We start from the raw sequence: 20,974 nt of genomic DNA, 5'->3' as shown, positions 1-20,974 counted from the left end.
ATTGACTTATTTACTGCCTTAACGTTTGTGTAAGCCCGAGAGCTGGTCTCGAAGGGCAAAATTTAATACTGGGCTGGAAGGCCCAGACTTCGCCCATCGAGATTAGCATAGGCAAGCAGGGAGCAGATAGTAAAGAATTTTCCCGCCCCTACCGGTCGGAGCTTCCGATTGGCTGGGGCATGGAAGGTTCGAGAGAGGGGGGGTATAAAAAGCTGGGATCTTCCAGGGTCAGGAGGTTCTTGGCTTCTGCGGGCGGCTTTTCCCTCCCTCCCTCCCTTCTGTGGGTGGTTCGGTTGGTATTGGAGTTCAGGGATGTCGCAGCGGCGGTGTCCCGAGCTACCAAGAGTTTTGTGGGTTGGGCTCATCAGGCGATGAGCCTTAAGAGGACGCGAGCTCGGGGGGAGTGAGCGTCAGATAATGGCATGCTATTGGGGCATGAAGGTCATGCCACCCCCAGGCCCTAGCTGAGGATGGTGGGGAATTGGGGGATTTAGGTAGAATTGTTATATGGTAGCTCGGACGTCAATAACAATTTGTGGTTTGTTATTTCTTGTTTTATTCAATAAACAGTGCTGCGGCCTAATTTTTTCCAACAAATCAGTGTCTGTTAGTTATTAAACGGTGTGGGGGTTCAAGAGAGGGGCGGGGGCGGGGGTGGGGGACGGGCGAATGGGAGCTTCCAGTTCCAGATGTTAGTGTCTTTTGAAGTTCCTCTTTTTGGAGTCTTTTCGTGTTGCTTTGATTCGTAATGCAACAAAAAAGAAGAAAAGCAAACAACCTTGTCTCGATAAACAACACACCAAACATACAAAGCGAGGCAAGTGAGATGTCTTAAACCAACCAAACACAATGTATTTATTAGTCCATGAAACAGAGAAAACTCTCTTCTTTGGATTGTTTCATGGTCTAATAAATATTGTACAGTATTTGGTTGGTTTAAGACATCTCACTTGCCTCTCTTTGTATGTTTGGTGTGTGGATTTGTAATGTACAATCCCGTTCCTCAGTTCGAATGTTGCCCATGAAAATGTGTGGATCCCTTTGCAGTGCACACTAGCCCAGTATGCCCTTGGCAGCTGGACCAGATCACCCTAGTGTAGTGAGAAGGAAATATAAACAGCTTTCCCAGCTGGTTTGGATGCAATGGTTTCTTTTTATCCAGCAGTCTGTGATGAATGCATTTCTGTTGACCTGTAGTTTGGGCCTCTAGCAAATATTGTGTATAAATGTATTTCCTTTGTTAAGTGCATGTGCATGACAATTCAATAACTGGAAATGTGCAGTTATTAGCCTCTTACATGAGTAGGTGGTGCCTTAATTGGTACATACATGCACAACTGCACTATTCTATAAGGTAGCAAGTAAATGCTATAGTGCATAACTGCAATGGGACATTTATGGGGCTGGAACATGTGAGGGTCATAGTTGTGTCACCAAGCAATGCATGCAACTTATAGAATTAAACTTTGGAATTTGTTGCCGGTGAAAGCAGTTAGCTTAGCAGGGTTTTAAAAAAAAACAACCAACAACCTATGCATAGTTTCCTAAAAGAAAGGTACATAAGCCATTATTAAGATGGGCTTGGGGAAATCCACCGCTTATTCTTATGATAAGCAGCATAAAATCTGTTTCACTCTTTGGGATCTAGCTAGGTATTTTTGTCCCGAGTTGACCATTGTTGGAAGCAGGATACTGGGCTTGATGGAACTTCAGTCTGTCGCAGTATGACAACTCTTATATTCTTATGTGTTCTTAACAACATCAGTTATGCATGTTTCATGTCACACTTAGGTGCATCAAATTATGCCTTGCATATGTGGTCATGCCTAAGGTTTACGCTAGTATTCTCATTAGGAGTTAGTCCGTGTCCTGAAGAGGATCTCAGAATGGAGGGGAAAGCTCCATGCATATTTGAACTGAAAGGGAGTAAGTTTACCCAACACCTGGGAAACCAAAATCTTAAAAAGGGAAGAGGAAAGAGGAAGGAGCAGTGTGTGATTAAGGTAGAAACAGTGTTCATAGAAATTTTCTCTTTTACACAGGTTTGCAGTAAAGTTTGGTTGACTCCACCAGAGATCTGTGTCTTTGGCAAGCTTGAAACTACACATCTCTGTCTAGCTCAAGTTAGGTCACCCACCTGGGTAATTGCGACAGCCCCCTGCTGAGCACCCTCTGACCCAGCGCCCCTCATTGACAGAGACTGTCCACGTTTGGAGATTGTCAGACTGGAGGGCATCTGGTGTGAGGTTACAGATCTCCAGTTTTGTGAAGTTATCCATGAAATCCTGGAATGATATCCTGGGGAAGTAAGAGAGATGAAGAAAATTGAGTTATGTGACCTTTTACTTATAGTAACATAGTAAATAATGGCAGAAAAGACCAATTACCCTTCCACACATAGAAACATAGGAACATGATGGCAGATAAAGGCCAAATGACCCATACAGGTTGCCCATCCGCAGCATCCACTATCTCCTTCTCTCCCTAAGAGATCCTACTTGCCTGTCTCATGCTTTCTTGAATTCTCTACCATCTCTACCAGAAGACTATTCCATGCATCTACCATCCTTTCTGTAAAAAAGTATTTCTTTAGATAATTCTTGATCCTATCACCTCTTAACTTCATCCTATGCCCAGGGCCGTATTTAGATGAAAAGAGGCCCTAGGCTATTCCACTTATGAGGCCCTTTCACCTCCCATTTTTAAGTTTGTAAATTACATGAGAGATAATAAAATACATCATTACTGTGATATATATCAATATGTTAAATGAAACATGTTGTTATTGGTACTAACCTTTATAAAAAAATGTGACACGGATCTTGAGGTCCTAGGCTGAAGCCTAGTTAGCCTATAGGAAAATCCAGCCCTGCTTATGCCCTCTCATGATAGAGCTTCCTTTCAAATGAAAGAGACTCGCCTCATGTGCATTTATGCCATGAAAGTATTAAAACGTTTCTATCATATTTCCCCTCTCCTGCCTTTCCTCCAAAGTATACATATTGAGATCTTTAAGTCTGTTCCCATACACCTTATGATGAAAACCGCAGGCCATTTTAGTAGCCTTCCTCTGGACTTACTCCAACCTGTTTATATCTTTTTGAAGGTGCAGTCGCCAGAAGTGTACACAATATTCTAAATGAGGTTTCACCAAAGTCTTATACAGGGGCATCAACCTGTTTGGCCATCACATACAATCACACCCAAGTCCTGCTCTTCTGCCATGCAGATAAGTTCTTCACCCCTAAACTGAACCATTCCCTCTGGTTTTTGCAGCTCAAATGCATGACCTTGCATTTCTTAGCATTAAATCCTGGCTATCAAATTTCAGACCATTCTTCAAGCTTCACCAGGTCCTTCCTCATGCTATTCATACCATCGGGGGTATCTACTCTATTGCAGATTTTGGTATCATCCACAAAGAGGCAAATCTTAACTTACAGCCCTTCAGCAATATCACTTACAAAAATGTTAAAAAGAATAGGCCCATGAACTGAACCTTGAGGCACACCACTGGCAACATCCCTTTCCTCAGAGCTATCTCCACTGATCACTACCCTCTGTCACCTTCCACTCAACCAGTTCCTGACCCAGTCCATCACTTTGAAGCCCATACTGAGGGCACTCAGTTTATTAGAAATGCTATCAAGTGCTTTGCTAAAATCTAAATACACCACATCTAGCACTCTCTTTCAATTGTGCCTAGGGGCCCTCGACTAATTAATCCTGCCCTGGTCCTAGGTCAGAAACCTGGTGCTGGCTTGCTTTAGTCAGAAGAGGTGGGGACCCTTTGGAAAGAGTTTAAGGGAAGCCTCAGGTTGTGCAGCACCACTATCCATGAAGCCCATATAGGACTTTTATGGGAACCTACATAGCATAACATAACTTTATTCTTCTCTGCCACCACAATCAGACGATTTCTAGGCAGTTTACACAAAAGAGAAACTGGACAATCAGCGAAATACAGAATATTAATAATAAAAGTATAACATGTTACCTAGAGAAAGACAATATAATATTTTTGTTATGAAAAAAACTTCAGTTAAGAGATGAATATATCAAATAGTACAGTCTGGCAGAGGGGAAGAATTCATAAGAACTGGGCATAGATAGGGTTACCAGTCTTCCGGATTTCCTCTGACATGTCCTCCTTTTCGAGGACATGTCCGGGGGTCCAGACGACTTTTCAAAACCCGGCACTTCCCCTTGAAATCATGTCGGGAGGGGCATCCGCGCATGCGCAGATGTGATGTCATGGCATTGCACGAATGCCTTCTGGGGGCATGGCCATAGGTCTGAATTTTCCTTCAGGAAAATCTGGTAAACCTAGGCCTAGAGAACAAGGAGACTGGTACCGGGCTACTATAGATAAGACAATATGTTTTAAGGAGTACAGTCTGTATGAACAGCATTGACATCTGATATATAATACAACTTATTTAAAAACCAAGCTTTAGTTTACAACCCACAGAATAAATAACAATTGTACAAAGAATACAATAAGACTTGCACTTTCTGTGAGGCAGAACAAGCTGTCAGCTCACCAGAATTCGCCATCCTCATGGATCTGATGCTGCAGACGCACTCTCTCAGATTCTTCAATCTTATTCCACACTTCGGAGCTGCAGAAAAAAGGAACATGACATGACCTCATCACTGTGAATCTACCTGATCTCCAAAAACCAACAGAATAAACCCAGGGCTGAACGGAGAGAACATCTTTAAACTCACCAGAGACTTTTCCGTTCTATGGAAAAAGAGATCAACCGACTTTCCCGCCAAAATTCAAATCAGGTCTGTGAACCCACTATTTACAAAGACAAACTGCAGACCTCACAGCATACCCTGAAGAAAACCACAGCATGGTGGCTGAAACGCCAGTTTCTACCTGACAAGACGCAGCGAGACCCAGAAACCTGCTGCAAGCAGAATAAACCCAATTCTATTAGAGATGGTCAGAACACAACCCTTCCCCACATCTGTTTATTAACTAAACTTCTGGAATTTATCACATTTCTGTTATTTGAATGATGTGCTCTGCTATTTTAATATATATATTTCTGATACAGTATCACAGTGCATTACAAACTATGTGCCGCACGAGATTTCAGGTGTGCCGCGAGATGCCAGGGAGGAGGAGAGGCGCCAGCCCTGGCTAACTGCCTAAAGAACATGCTTCTCGCGGCGAAAGGCACATCCTGTAGGTAGTCAGCTGCTGTCAGTACCTCTCCTCCTCCCTGGCGTCTCTCCTCTTCTTCGCGCCTCTTCTTGTTCTGCACCCCCTACTGGCGGTGTCTGAAGGGCCTCCACACATGCACAGATGTTATGGCGTCGATGTCTGTTCACTTCCTTCCTTCCTTCATAACCACCTAGGGTTTTCTTACATCAGATAGCCACCCTCCTTCCTTCCAGTGCTTCTAGTTCAATCATTAGGAAAGCGGATGGGGTTTGATATACTGTCTTTCTGTGGCTACAATCAAAGTGGTTTACACATTGTATACTTTTCCAAAAATACCCTGACTTCCAGTAAAACAGCGTATAATATTCAACTTATTAACTTTAACTTTTAAAGCATTACGTGTAGGTCTTCCTTTCTACCTTTCATCTCTTACAATACCATATTCACCAACACGGCTTCTAAGATCACTAAGGCCTAGATTCACTAAGCCCACCGATCTTACCCAATCCGTGGGCGATCTGAGGCAGGCCGACTGATTCACCAGCCATCTTCATGCAAATGGGGGCGATTGGAGGCATGCCCCTCACCGACGACATGGATCGCTGGAGAGCGATCCCGACACATGCGTTTGCTGTCTTTTTTTTTAACTTTTTTTTACTCGCCCCCAACTCTCCTGCTCTCTGCCGCCCTTCCCTGCAGTGCAAGCCTGTGGTTTTAACCTGCGGGTTTAAAGTGGGTTAAAACCACGGGCTCACGCTGCAGGGAAGAGAGCTGCCTGATTTTTCCATCCAGGAAACAGAGGATTTCATTTAAAATCTCTGCACAACGCAAAGCAGATGCCAGGGCTACCTATGATAGGGCTTTCTGTAATATGTAATGAGCCTTACCCGCCACGGGTGTTTATATTATTGCTGAGTACACACACACACGGAAAGAGCTTTTTTTGGCAGGAGAATCGCAGCAGAGAGCAGGGAGGGAGGAGAGAGCTAAATGGAGCAGGGCTGGTGGAAGTTGACTAGGATTTCAGGGCGGCATGGAGTAGGAGAGTTAGCAAGGACATGTGCGACTGGTACTCAGCAGTCGCTTGTTTTGGGATCGGCCAGCCCAGTCAGTGTTCCTCTTTTTTTTTAGTGAATCGCTGCCTGCCTACATTTGCATGCCGTTCCACCTCATTCATATGCATGGATCAGATCGGGTGCAGGAGGAAGGTTAGTGAATCAGGTCAGGGTTGCAAAGGGGTCGCTAAGTGGTCAGGACTTGAACGGTGAATCTAGCCCTAAATGACCATTGTCTTGTTCTCCCAAACGCAAGAATGGACTATCTAGAGTCAAGTAGACATTCAGCATTTTTCTTTGTTGCTTCATCAATCTGTAACTCACTCCCATCTTCTTTAAGGACAGAACTTGATTTCAAGAAATTTAAACTCGGTTTAAAAGCTTGGCTGTTCAAACAGGCCTGAGGTCACTTTTGAATATCACTGGATTTATCCCTCTACCCTCCTCTGCCTTCCCTCTCTCCCCACACAAAAATTCTTAAGATTTATTTTAAGTGTGAGTGTTTTTTGCCTATCGAAATTATTGTACCTCCTTTCTTATTTTCTAGTTATGTTTAGTGTTGTAAACTAGAAACTAATTTTCCCGTCCCATCCCAGCAAGTTCTTTTCCTGCCCCTGCCCCTGCCCCATTCCTGCATGCTCTGTCCTCATCTGCACAAGCCTTAAAAACTTTAAAATCATAAGTGGAATGGGGCAGGGACAATGACGAAACACGCAGGGATGGGAAAAACTTGTCCCTATGACATTCTCTATTATAAACCACTTTGACCTGCCAGTTAGAAAAAAGCGGTATAACAAGAATAAAGAATAATAATAATACTTATTTTGTATCTGGAACAATAGAGAGTTAAGTAACTTGGCCAGAGTCACAAGGAACTGGAGGGAGAATTGAGTCTGAGGGCTAGATTCTCAAAACTGATAGGCTGCTGTCGCAGCTATTATTGTAGCGATTTCAAAAAGGCGAGTCATTCTCAAAAAACCACGCAAGCACATGAGGTTAGCAGAGAGTAGCGATGGTTAGACCTGTAGAGAAGTCAGAATTCAAATCCTGCTTCTTCCACTGATTCTCCTTGTAACCATGAGCAAGTCACTTCACCCTCCATTGTCTCAGATGATAAGCCCACTTAAGCAGGAAATAACTTGTGCATCTACTTTTAACTCACATTCATGTATAATTTGGAAATACTTAGCAATTAGATGCAATTGCAAAGGTGTTGGAGCATGAATCCTTAAAACTCTGCCCTTCTTACATAGTAAGAACATCCAAATCTGCTTGGTTTTTCTTGACTATTGAAGAGCAGAATATGAGGTTTAGTAGATAGTATCTGCTAAACCTCATATTCTGGTCGTCAACTAGCATGTTGCACCTTCTCAGCTCAGAGGTTTGTGTAGTAAACATCTACACGGCATTCATATCACATATCTTTAAATCCACATTTTGACTGTTTTGTATTTGTGAATTGAGCCAGTTAAGATTGGCAACTTCTTCTTCTGCCTGCGCTTCTAGCTAGTGCAATTCCGAGGATCCTGCACCCAGCTCTGGTTTCCTTATTCTCAGCCCATGCATTGCCACTTGCTTCTACTTCTGCCTGCACTTTAATTTGGCTCTGCTACTGCCCAGCACCCACCGTTTGTTGATCCTACGTCCGCACTGACTTCTCTCCTCTGATCTTAGCTTCACCATGATCGGAAGTACGACTGTGAGGCCTGCATTGCTGTGGTGTCTCTGCCTTTGTTTGAATTCTCTACAGTCTACACATCCCCTACCTCTGCAAGGGTTACCATATTTTTCCTCCCAAAAAAGAGGATGTGTGGCCATGAATCATTCTGCCCCTGGCCCCTCCCTGTCTTGCCCACAGCCCTGCCCCAATCCCGGCCCCACAGAAACCTCGTCTCTTTGGGGCTGCATCTGCAGGGCATTCTCGCATGCATGGATGACCTCCAGAAGCAGCCTTGAGCTCAATGGTTTTAAAATCCGGACGAGCCAGGTTTTGAAAACCCATCCGAACGCCTGGACAGTCCATTAAAAAAAGAGGACATGTCCGGGTATATCCAAACATCTAGTTATTCTATCCTCACCTAATACTTAGCACTGCCATTATTAACTTCCTCCCATGCTTATGGCTTTATCCAAGGTAGGGTTACCATATGGCTCCAGAGAAAGGAGGACGGATTGAGACATCTGGGTTTTACTTCCAGTGAAAGCGATGGAAGTAAAACCCGGATATGTCAAACCGTCCTCCTTTTTCTGGAGTCATATCATAACCCTAATCCAAGGAGATGACCAACCACAGTGTAAACGTAATCTATTTGAGCCAAATGGGCTGAAAATCCATCTAAAACATAAAATAATTTCACTTCTTTCATAATACCCTTGAACTAACCTGTCACTCCAGCATCCAGTCCATTCCACTCTTCCCCAGGGATTCAAGAGACGTACCAGGTTTACTTTCTCTGTTTTGTAGGTTACCTAGTCAGAATTATTATTATTATTATTGTGATACTTTAATGGGTAGGGAAGAGCTCCTCCCAATATATGCCCCTCACCAGATTCATAGTCCTTTTTCAGTAACATTATCTGGATAATACCATTGAAAATCACTACTGCTACACTGATTTATCTGGATAGCTCTGGGCGGTCTAGGGACACAGGCTGGGCAGAGCCAGACATCATCTGAGTATCACTGATATTCAATGCCAGTCTCTGGAGAGCTGTCTGATGAACTTAGGGCAGCAAGAGGAGAAAAGAGGTAAGGACAGAAATGGAAGGGAGAATTTGGGGAATGGAAGAGAGTTTATGTGAAAGAAGTATGGATGGAAGGATGAGACAGAAGAAGGGATTATAGAGTATTTACAAGAGGAATGGCATGAATGAAGGTCTAAGACTAAGACGTGTAAGACCAGGGGAAGAGAAGGAGAAGGGAGGGATGATTGAGGGAGGGGATATGTGAGAGAGAAGAGAGGCATGATGGAGAAAAGACTGAAGCAGAGGGAGAAAAGGAGAGGTTGGAAGAACAGAAGTAATTATGAAGAGAGAGCAGGATAAGAGGAGTCAAATTCAAAGGAAGTGAGAAAAAGGGCATGAAAATAACAGGAACAGGGATTTTTAAATGTACAGAAAAGGCAAAACCACGAGAAAAATACAGGTTGGAAAAATATTTTAATTTAACAAAACATTTTAAAACTTGATAGAATTTCTATACAATTTGGAGATGGTTTGCATATGCAAATTTATGTAAATGTACGACAGAATTTTGTAATCCTTGCCAGAGAACCTATCAGTGAGTTGCTGCAACTGACAAATCTCACAGCAGCCATCTGCTTTCCTTTGTGCATTGAGTAGTAGTCCAGAAAATAGTGTACCTATTGTGCCTGAATGAAATTTGCCTTGAGTTGCAGCTAAAAAGAGCATGAGCAAAACTCCTTACCCTCCTCTTTTGATTCACATATTTCTCTATTATACTTTTTCAAAAATACATGGCAGCTCAAAATGCAAGAGAAAACCCCAATAAGCATACACACTCATAAAAGTACATTAAAGAATGTTAGCTTAGCAGGGTTTAAAAAAGGTTTGGCTAATTTCCTAAAACAGAAGTCCATATTGAGATGGCGTGGGGAAATCTACTGCTTATCCCTAGGATAAGCAGCATAAAATCTATTTTACTATTTGGGGTCTTGCTAGGTACTTGGGACCTGGGTTGGCTACTGTTGCAAACAGGATACTGGGCTTGATAGACTTTCAGTCTGTCCCAGTATGGCAGTTTTTGTGTTCTTAATAGCATTAATCAATTAAAAAAGAAAAACCGGAGGACAAAACATTGTTATATATAGGCACTACTCTGTTCCCTAATGGCTCATGTTATACAGTGTCTATGAAAAGCTTTCCTACAGTTGAAGCTGTGGGGAACTAGTTTTTTTTCTCAAAATCTTTCCTTTTAAATGTATTAATAGCCACCAAGGAACTAGCTATAGTTTTATAGGTCACGCTCATTTGGAGGAATTTTTGCTTAAGAAGGCACTATGATTTTTTTTCTGGGTTTGTGTCGGGGTGAGTGAGTGGCTATGTGAATTTTGGACCACGTGGGTTTGATAAACGTATTGAGAAACTACAGCACAAGCAGAGAGACACATACCTCCTCCAATCCTGTAACTGAATAGGCATGACCTTTGACGAGTCCATTCTTCATCCGGATTTCATACTGCAGAGAGACTATATTCTAGAAAAGAAGATAAGGAAACCAGCACTTAAGCCTGAAGGTGCAGATCAAGACAGGCCCTTCCCATGCATCGCACCAGATTAGGCACGTCTATGAGGAAACTGTGTGCAGTTATCACCTCAATGAACTCCAGTGCCCCTATATCTCTATGTATCCAATTTAGACTCCATATAGCTTGACATTTGGAATCTGCGGATAGGTATGAAAAGCTAGTACAGCAATTGAACTAGGTATGTAATGCACCCATTGATATCTGGTAAGATAATAATAGATATTAATCATAAGGTCAACCAATGTATAAACTCTGAGTGAAAGCAAGTCAGATATATTCCTCAGGTTAAGAGCAGAAATACAGAAGCTTAATGCCAGGACACTGTCGATTCAGATACTGGATTTGATGCCTTTTTGTCATTGTTTTAATGCTGTTTTTTTGGTTTTAAATTTAAGCTCGGCTGTATTTGTTTTAAGGCACTAACAGGCTTAATTCCTGAGTATCTTATAGAACAGGGGTGCCCAAAATGTCAATCGCAAAGGTAATGCCGGTAAATCGCTGAGCCAGTGTTCTCCCTAGCATCTTTAGCATCTTTTAGCTCTGCCCAGCTAATTTAGGTGAGCGCCCGGCTGTCTTGCTCAGATGACACGCTTCCCCCTCATTGTCCTCCGTTCTTCCCTCTGCACCTACTACAGTTGAAAGTTCATTACGGCAGCCTGCAGAGCAAATGTAGCAGGCTGCTGTTGGCCTCTGTAGCACGTTCCCTCTGCTGTGTTCCCACCCCTGACATTAGAGGAGGTGCGGGACCGCAGCAGAGAGAAAGTGCTACAGAGGCCGACGGCAGCCTGCTACGTTTGCTCTGCAGGCTGCCGTAATTAACTTTCAACTGTGGTAGTTAGGCCCAGAGGGAAGAACGGAGACGAGGAGTTGCAATCATGAGGTCTAAGGTCCTGACAGTCACTGTGTGCGGGAAGCAGCAGAGGTAAGGCTGTGCCCATTGCAAGAGCCCTGGTGGGATTGGGGTTGCCTTAAAGAAACTGGATCAGGGGGGGGGAGACAAAAGGACATTAAGGAGAGGAGGGGGAAAGCAGCTTTGAACCAAAAGGGAGGGGGAAGACAGGTCAGATCCTGGACTATTAGAGGAGTTAGAGAGGGGAAACACCCTGAACTGAGGAAAGAGAGATGCCAGGCCCTGGAGAGGGGGAAGACAGAGTGAGAGAGAGAAAGATCTGCACCAAAGGTGGGAAGACTCAAAATGTTTGCAGAAGGAAGATAGAGAGGAGAAACCTGAAACAAAGGGGAGACAGAAGAGAGGGGGGCAGATGTTGGACTATGGAAGGTGCAGACAGAGGGGGAGAGACCCTAAGAAAGAACAGAGAGATGCAAGATCATAACAGAGGAGGGAGAGAGAGGGAGACATGTTGCCAATAAGGGTGGAGGAGAGAGGAAGAAAAGTTGGACTCCTGGAGGGACAGAGAGAGATGTTAGTTGGGGAATGGAACGAGGTCTGGAGGACAGAAGAAGTGCACACAGTAAATATAATAAATAATTGGGGGGGGGGTCTTTTACTAAGGCACGCTAGTCGATTTAGCGCGTGCTTAATGCTAATGCATCCATAGAATATAATTGGCTAGTGCACCGTAGGAAAAGAGAGGGTATATGTTTAGTATTTTTATTGTTGGTAGATCATTTTGACTTGGTTATTTTAAAAGTAGCTCGCAAGCCCCAAAAGTGTGGGCACCCCTGGTCTAGAATCTTGTATCATTACAAACTCTACGCATTCTAGAAAATCTCACTCATTATTTTCATTCCCTTCTGTAAAGGGATGTAACTATAAGAAATTTCAGGAATGACTACTATCTTTTCAGGCAGCCTTATGGACTAGGGATTTAACTCATATATTCATTGTTCCCAAATTTTGACGTTCCTTAAAAATGTATCTGTTTAGGGAATCTTTTGGAAGTTAGAAGTTGGATGTTTATTCATTTGTATTATTAATCTTTGTGAACCGCATAGAACTTAATGGTGTTTGCGATATACAAGTGAGTTTTGCATTTCTTGGCTTCGTCCCATACTTATGGGAGCTGTTTATGCTGAATTAATTCTTTGTGTATCAATGTGATAAATTGCATCGATCTCTAGATTGACACAGCAGAAACTTTCCACTCCCTATCATTCCAGGCAGCCAAACTGAACACATGGCTAGTAAAACCCATACTCGAGGCCGCGTCATAACACTGACTTCAGAAAATCACTGAAGACTCGCCTCTAACACAATTTGAGTTCTCTTTCACTGACAATTCTGCATCTCTGAAAGCTCTTTCTCTTCCCATCTCCCCCCCTTACCCCCATTGCATGTATATTGTTGTAAACCCATTTTCATTACATGCATCTTCTTGTAAACTGCCCTGAGCTCATGTACCCTGTTGTAAACCGCTCTGTACTTCTGTATCCGGCTGTAATCATTGGTTGCTTGTTGCAAACATCTCGTATTCTCATTGCTTGTATCTTCTTGCAAACAGCTCTGAACTTATGTATCTTGTTCTAAACATATGCTTCTTGTTGTAATCACCGCATACTCTCATTGCATGAATCTTGTTGTAAACCGCTTTGAACTTATAGTATAGCGGTATATAAGAAATAAAATTATTATTATTATCTGTGATCAGAGTTGGTTATCTAAGAATTTCATTGGTATAAGCATATGGAAACATACATTTGCTTTACTTTAGCTCCTATCTTCTCTGCCCTTTACCCATTCACCCTGCTCCTTGTTTTTCTTATAGGCAGACAAGTTCTTGCAGCTTTTTCCAATTATTTGAATTGGTTCCTGTCTACCAATTATTTTGTCCACTTTCTTAAAACTTGTGCCCAAATACTCTTATTTGTCTTACCAGAAGCTCCTCAAAGAAGGACTGTCTCGTATGTGTCTCTGTACAGTGCTGTGTACACCTTTTAGGGTTGTATTAACAGATATTTAATAGTAGTAGTAGCAGCAGGTACTAGGAGGAAATGGATGTCCAGAAAGAGAAGCACATGCATTTCAATTTGTATGGATGTTCTTTGATAAGGTATCTTAATGCATTCTGCTTCATTTTTTCAATCAAGTTCCTTATATTCAACTTGATGTATTTTATCTGTTCTATGAATTACTTCTTTCCCTTGACACTTTAGCTATCCTGTGTCTTTGAAATTTGCAGTCTCTTCTTCAAATTTGTTAATTTTTCTTTGTAGCGTTGGCGGCGTAAATAGTGCTGTCTTTGGTGCTTTTCCTGATGAAGCCCCTTTAAAAGTGATAGGAGCGAAACGGAGATCTTCCGTCGTTAAGAATATATATTGAAGCTAAGTACTTCATGATTACAGATTACAATGGGAGAGTATTGCATAAGAAATTAAGATCACTACACTAGTTAAAAGTACAAAAATTTTAAAAATCATTTCAACAGAGAGTACCGTATTTTCACGCATATAACGCGCGCGTTATACGCGTTTTTACCTACCGCGCATACCCCTCGCGCGTTATATGCGTGAGGGCGGTATACAAAAGTTTTAAAACATAGTTCCCACCCCGCCCGACGCCCGATTCACCCCCCCCAGCAGGACCGCTCGCACCCCCCACCCCGAACGACCGCTCGCACGCGCTCCCACCCGCACCCGCATCCACGATCGGAGCAAGAGGGGGCCCAAGCCCTCTTGCCCGGCCGACTCCCCGACGTCCGATACATCCCCCCCCCCCGGCAGGACCACTCGCACCCCCACCCCGAAGGACCGCCGACTTCCCGACAATATCGGGCCAGAAGGGAGCCCAAACCCTCCTGGCCACGGCGACCCCCCTAACCCCACCCCGCACTACACTACGGGCAGGAGGGATCCCAGGCCCTCCTGCCCTCGACGCAAATCCCCCTCCCCCCCAACGACCGCCCCCCCCAAGAACCTCCGACCGCTCCCCCAGCCGACCCGCGACCCCCCTGGCGACCCCCACGACCCCCCCACCCCCCTTCCCCGTACCTTTGGTAGTTGGCCGGACAGACGGGAGCCAAACCCGCCTGTCCGGCAGGCAGCCAACGAAGGAATGAGGCCGGATTGGCCCATCCATCCTAAAGCTCCGCCTACTGGTGGGGCCTAAGGCGCGTGGGCCAATCAGAATAGGCCCTGGAGCCTTAGGTCCCACCTGGGGGCGCGGCCTGAGGCACATGGGCCCAACCCGACCATGTGCCTCAGGCCGCGCCCCCAGGTGGGACCTAAGGCTCCAGGGCCTATTCTGATTGGCCCACGCGCCTTAGGCCCCACCAGTAGGCGGAGCTTTAGGATGGATGGGCCAATCCGGCCTCATTCCTTCGTTGGCTGCCTGCCGGACAGGCGGGTTTGGCTCCCGTCTGTCCGGCCAACTACCAAAGGTACGGGGAAGGGGGGTGGGGGGGTCGTGGGGGTCGCCAGGGGGGTCGCGGGTCGGCTGGGAGCGGTCGGAGGTTCTTGGGGGGGGCGGTCGTTGGGGGGGAGGGGGATTTGCGTCGAGGGCAGGAGGGCCTGGGATCCCTCCTGCCCGTAATGTAGTGCGGGGTGGGGTTAGGGGGTCGCCGTGGCCAGGAGGGTTTGGGCTCCCTTCTGGCCCAACTACCAAAGGTACGGGGAAGGGGGGTGGGGGGGTCGTGGGGGTTGCCAGGGGGGTCGCGGGTCGGCTGGGGGAGCGGTCGGAGGTTCTTGGGGGGGGCGGTCGTTGGGGGGGAGGGGGGTTTGCGTCGAGGGCAGGAGGGCCTGGGATCCCTCCTGCCCGTAATGTAGTGCGGGGTGGGGTTAGGGGGTCGCCGTGGCCAGGAGGATTTGGGCTCCCTCCTGGCCCGATATTGTTGGGGAGTCGGCGGTCCTTCGGGGGGAGGGATGTATCGGACGTCGGGGGGGGAGGCATCAGGCTTTCAGGATGGGGACAGACCTTCAAGGGGGGACAGTGCACGGAAGTCAGGGGGGGTGAACGGAGAGTCGGAAAGTCATTGCGGGCGAAAGGAGCGTCGGGCAGCATGCGCGGTATACCCGTGAGCGCGGTATACCAAAGTTTTTGTACATATCATCGTGGTTTCTGCGCGCTATACCCGTGTGCGCGTTTTATACGGGTGCGCGTTATTTGCGTGAAAATACGGTATATGGGACCGATGATAGCTCACGTTGTAGTTATTAGCCTTGAAAAGAATGTCGGGCTTATAGCTGTGAGCGCTTGAGACCCCCGGTTACCTCTCTATACCACCTGTTTTGGGTTGTTGAAGACTTGTGTTTTAGCCAAGTCTTAAAGATTTTAGTGTGTTTCACAAAAGTTTGGAGAATTATTTACTTCTTTCCCTGCCATGCCGGTATTTTCTGCATTATATTGTAAATGCTTTCTGTCTTTATCTGTTTTTAAGTCCATTATTCTAATTTGTATTTTATCTGTATCCCATGTATTAGCTCACTTTGTGAATCCCCTAGAACTTTTTTGGTATGGCGGTATATAAGAATAAAATTATTAAGGTTATTATAATAAATTTAAGGATGTGTGGGGACCATTATTAAATTATAGTAATGAATAAGTTACACTTTTCCCAATTTTAATACACATGTGGATTTGGGGTGGGGGGGGGTGGTTTCTTGGTTTTCCATTAAGAATATATATATGAATGTCATAAGATATTATTTTCAGATGGTATATATTAGTTATACAGTGGTGCCTCGCATAACGGACGCCTCGCACAGTGAACGCTGCGCATAACGAACTTTTTGTCTTGCTCCCTATAACGAACTTCGTTTCACACAACAAAGTCGCCCGAGGGGCCCGGGGGGGGGGGGGCGGAACTACTCTCGCCGCTTCCTAATGTGAGCCGGGAACAGCAGCACCCTCCACCTTACCTTAGATGCCGAGTTTTCCGGCTTTCTTTTTCGGCCAGCCACACACTTTCAAAGAGCAGCACATGCGCGCATGCTCTGTTGTTCAATCTTCTCCTCTGACGCAACCGGAAACCGGAAGTTGCAGGAGAAGAGAACATTGATCAACTTCAGCAGCTGCGCGTGCACAGCTTTTTGAAAGCGTGCGGCTGGGTGAAAAAGAAAGCTGGCAAACTCTGCATATAAGGTGAGGTGGAGGGAGGGAAATGTAGGGCTGCAGAACGAATTATTTTGTTTTACATGTATTCTTATGGGAAAACGCGTTTCACACAACGAACGTTTCACATAACAAACTTGCTCCTGGAACGGATTAAGTTCGTTGTGTGAGGCACCACTGTATATTAATTTGGGAGGGGGTGGGGGTTAAATCTTATTGGTGTATGATATTGAAGATTTTTCAAGTGATGTTGTATTATAATTGTTTGATATTTACTGTACACTTGATGTAAGTTATAAAATGAATAAAGAATTTTTTTTTAAAAAGAATAAAATTATTATTATTCTAAAGCCAAATTAGTCTTGTGAGCATGAGTCTTTGCTTGGTTAGCATACAATACGAACCACAGCTGGTTTCCCGTCTGTTCCTTTGGGGTGTGAGTCTTTGTTGACCAGTCCATCACCCACATTCTGCACCATCCTGGCAATTAATTCTCCCACATTGCTTTGAGGAGCAAGCCCGTAAGAAAACCCTCTACCATCCTGGTGGCAAGAATGGGAAAAGAAAGTTAAACCAAAAAGAAAAAAAACAGGAAGGTAAGAGAGAGAAATATGAAAACTTCATAAGGCAACACAGGAGAGCACATTGCGCTTCTTCCTCACAGATAAGGTTACCAGATTTTCCATCTGGAAAATCTGGACCCCAGTCCCGCCCCAGTTCTGTCCCATCATGTCCTCAAGTTTGCCCCCAACCCTGCTTCTGCCCCGCCTCCAATCCTGCCCCCTGCTGCCTGTTCTCGTCAGGCAGGACATCCGTGCATGCACAGATGCAATGACATAACGCGCATCCCTTCCTACCCGAAGGAAAGCTTTTCTAAACCTGGACAAAGTGCTGGGTTTTGAAAACCTGCCGGACCTCTGGACATGTCTTCAAAATGAGGACATGTCCGGGAAAATCTGGACGTCTGGTAACCTTACTCACAGGGTAAGATAGAAATCTCTGTGAAAAAGAGAGGGGAATTGTCACATGGTGGCTGCCAACTTTTCAAAAGGATAAAGAGTCATGGATATGATATTCTTTGGTACAATGATTTGATATCTCTCTCCTTCCTTTCTCCCTGCCTCCTGTGGTCTAGCATCTTTATCTGCTCCTTCCCTTCCTTTCCCTGGAGGTCAGGCATAGGATTAATCTGAGGAAATACTTTTTTAGGAAAGGCTGGTAGATGCGTGGAACAGTCTCTCGGAAGAGGTGGTGGAAACAGAGACTGTGTCTGAATTCAAGAGGGCCTGGGATAGGCACGTGGGATCTCTCGGAGAGAAAAAGAGATAATGGTTACTGCGGATGATCTTTCTTACCTTTCCCATGCTATTCACCCCTCCCCCGTGAGATCTGGTGCTCACTCACCGTTCTCAATCCCAGTGGCACTGCTCTAAGTGTTCGGGCCTCAGGCAGCGTGAGCAAAGTAAATACGCTGCCTTCGGTGACCCGGAAGCTTTCTATCTGCTACTGCTTCTTGCCTATGTGGGGACAAGAGGCAGTAGCAGAGGAGAAGTTTCCAGGTTGCCGAAGGCAGCGTGTTTGCTTTACTCATGCTGTGTGGAGCCCAAAGAATTAGAGCAGTGCCACTGAGATCGAGAATAGTGAGCGAGAACCAGATCTCGCTGGGGGTGGGGATGGGGGGGAGACAACAACTCTGGATAGGTGCATGGGCTTTGCACTGCTGTAGGGTTTCCAGATGTCTGGTTTCTCCAGACAAAAGTATCATAAAAGCCGTCCGGACTTCTGACAGAGTCCTCAAAAAGAGGACATATCTGGGGAAGTCCGGACATCTAGTAACCCTAGGAGCTTCTCTTGTCTTGTTACGCCAGTTTGACTATCAGACTCTGTCTTTTTAAAGGTTTGATTTATTAAGTTGTTAAACAAATAGTAGAGATCGAGTATAATTTCTTACTACTAGGCCCTTCATTAAACAAAGTTCCTCCTCATTAATGAGTTTTGAAATCCCTTTCTAACAGACTAATACTACTCTTCATGAATCCGCTCCTCATATCCTAAGCGATTCCTCGTCTCCCTTCAAAGAACTTACATCGATAGAGGTTCCCATGAGTGACCCCCTCTCAATGGCTTTCTTCATAATTTTGAGCAAGTCTTTGGGTGCATCCTTGATGTCGTAGAACTCAGTCACCCCGCCGGTGAAGTCCTCCATGGCTTCCATGGTGCTTCCTCCTTTAAGAGCCTCATAGGACCCATGCAGCCTTGGAGAGGCAGAACAGAAATGAAGGGGGTTGAGAAAATTAAAAATGGAAAAACCAAAAGGTATTTCATTGCTAGAACAAAATTAAGAAGGGTGAGTTTCAAAATACCTCTGTAAGTAAAGCAGTGCTTTGAGAAAATTGTCCGCCCTATGTTGGGAAGCATTTGTAATAAAAGTGTGTATGTGCCACACCAATGACCACACTTAGCATGCCCACTGCATCATTATGCTCCACCAAGGTGATTGGGCACTGGGGCATTACAATAAGCATATTGATACATTGTAACTCTGCCTCTGCTCCCTGGGACTGCCTACGTGCATGCTGCCTAAAAAGTAGGTGCTACTTTTCCCTGGGCAGAGAATTTGGATGAGACTGGCATGCATGCATTTATAAAATACAGGTGTAGACACCTATTCATACCAGCACATATGTAAACATAAACATGTCCATCTTGGAGCAGATGCAAATGCTTTCCTTAGCATATAGATGCACATGTTGCCTTTCTATAACATATGTCTTTATATGTCTTGACAGCCTAGGTGCCTGGCTATACAATTACCCTTCAAATCCAAGTCATTTAATCAGGCTTTTTCTCCCTTATGAAACCTCAAATTATTTGTTTCCTCTCAATCTTATTAGGAGGGGTGATCCAAGAAGATGTAGGGAAGTAACTAAAAGCTGCCTGTCAAGTGGTTGTCAATGGTACAACAGCAAACAAAGGAATGGTTGGCTACATTTTTTCGGATGACTGGAAATAGAGAATGACCAATTTTTCCCGTCCCCGCGGAAACTCATTTTCTCATCCCCGCGAGTTCTTTTCTTGTCCCTGCACCATTCCTGCAAGTTCCATCCTCATCTGCACAAACCTCAAACACTTTAAAATCATAAGTGTTTGAGGCTTGTGAGGTTAAGGCAGAGCTTACAGGAATGGAGCAGGGGCAGGGACAAAACTCACAGGGACGGGACGGGGAAATTGAGTTTCTGCAGGGATGGAGGACAAATTTGTCTCCATGTCATTCTCTAAGTAGAAAGTCTGCCAGATCTTTCAGACAGCTCATCTGCAGGCATTTAAACAATATCACCAGGATGTCAGATCTGCTTTCGCTCCTCTGAAATTTTCTAGTCCAGTCTATGAGTTCCAAGCACTAACTTACTTTGCATAGGCCTTTTCAAGGAGAGCACTCCAGAATTCATTTTCACGGAATGATTTAGTGAAGACCAGATGGTTGTTGTATGTAGGTAAGAAATCATCAATGATCACATCCACCCAATCTCCATAGCGCCAGAACTGAAACAAAATGCAATAAAAAAAAATTAGCTGAGATGCTTACCCTCTTTCACAAAGTAGAAGGGAAGAGTGATGTGATTACTTTCCACAAATGTAAGCTCTTATTTGAGTCCAGTAGCATCAGGCATCTTTGGGTGTGATCTTAAGTGATGCTCTTAGAGTGGGTTGCGACGGTGAAAGCTAGAAGAATACTTGGGCGCATAGGGAGAGGGATGGCCAGTGAGAAAAAGGAAGTATTAATTCTGTAGGGGTGGTTCCTTCCTCACACACCTGAAGGTTAGGCCTCTCCCTGATGTTATAAAACCTGAACAATCTTTCCAGCATGAACCATTGTCTGCAAGAAATCTTTCCAGCATGAACCATGCAAGAAGAGAAAAAAGAAGAAATCATCTTTGCTGCCTGCCAGTTCCATTCTGGGTATGTTCACCAGAACTATGTGTTTCTCCAGTCAAGGACATCTGACTATGCCTACATGCTCAGCCCGTGTAAACTTGGAGGAATCATCAGCTTCTATGCTCTTATCTAAGAAGGCGCCTCTCTCTCAAGGCCTGTACGAGACTTTACACAGAAAGGCTATTGATTCAAGTTGTTTCTGGATTGGTTCTGAGAGGTCATCTGATGAAAACTAAGGAGAAGGTGTCTAATTAATTTGTAGTCTGTGCTTGGATGTGAGGGAACTCGGACCCATGCATAGCTTCTCTGCACACACCTGCTAATAATTAAGACCTGACAAGTTACCTCTTGTGATTAGCTCTCTTCCAGGGAGTGAAGAAACAGGACTTTTATACAGACATGGTTTTCATATCACCTAAGGAACTATTGCTGACAGACTTTACAGCTCACCTCAGTAAATAACAGACTCTTGCTGACCAGAAGAAATTTTACATCGTGCCACGCTGAGGAAAAGGACTGATTCCATCTC

At 44.7% G+C, this 20,974-nt stretch overlaps 1 protein-coding gene across 3 annotated transcripts in view; it reads right to left on the bottom strand.

Moving 5' to 3' along the window:
* The window catches only part of CAPN3 (calpain 3), a 101,829-nt gene that overhangs the window by 53,527 nt on the left and 27,328 nt on the right, over positions 1-20,974 (bottom strand). For all 3 annotated transcript variants that reach the window (XM_033952814.1, XM_033952813.1, XM_033952815.1), the window contains exons 4-10: positions 19,919-20,052; positions 18,596-18,764; positions 16,914-17,051; positions 10,367-10,450; positions 8,618-8,703; positions 4,545-4,622; positions 2,138-2,298 (exon numbers count right to left, since the gene is read on the bottom strand). In XM_033952814.1, coding sequence (XP_033808705.1) covers positions 2,138-2,298; positions 4,545-4,622; positions 8,618-8,703; positions 10,367-10,450; positions 16,914-17,051; positions 18,596-18,764; positions 19,919-20,052 — 850 coding nt within the window. The remainder of the gene's footprint in view (positions 1-2,137; positions 2,299-4,544; positions 4,623-8,617; positions 8,704-10,366; positions 10,451-16,913; positions 17,052-18,595; positions 18,765-19,918; positions 20,053-20,974) is intronic.

This window comes from Geotrypetes seraphini, chromosome 7 (assembly GCF_902459505.1).
Source record: "Geotrypetes seraphini chromosome 7, aGeoSer1.1, whole genome shotgun sequence".
In the NCBI taxonomy this organism is placed as follows: domain Eukaryota; kingdom Metazoa; phylum Chordata; class Amphibia; order Gymnophiona; family Dermophiidae; genus Geotrypetes; species Geotrypetes seraphini.
Note: the sequence above shows the minus strand (reverse complement) of the source record. Positions and strands in the feature narration are given on the sequence as shown.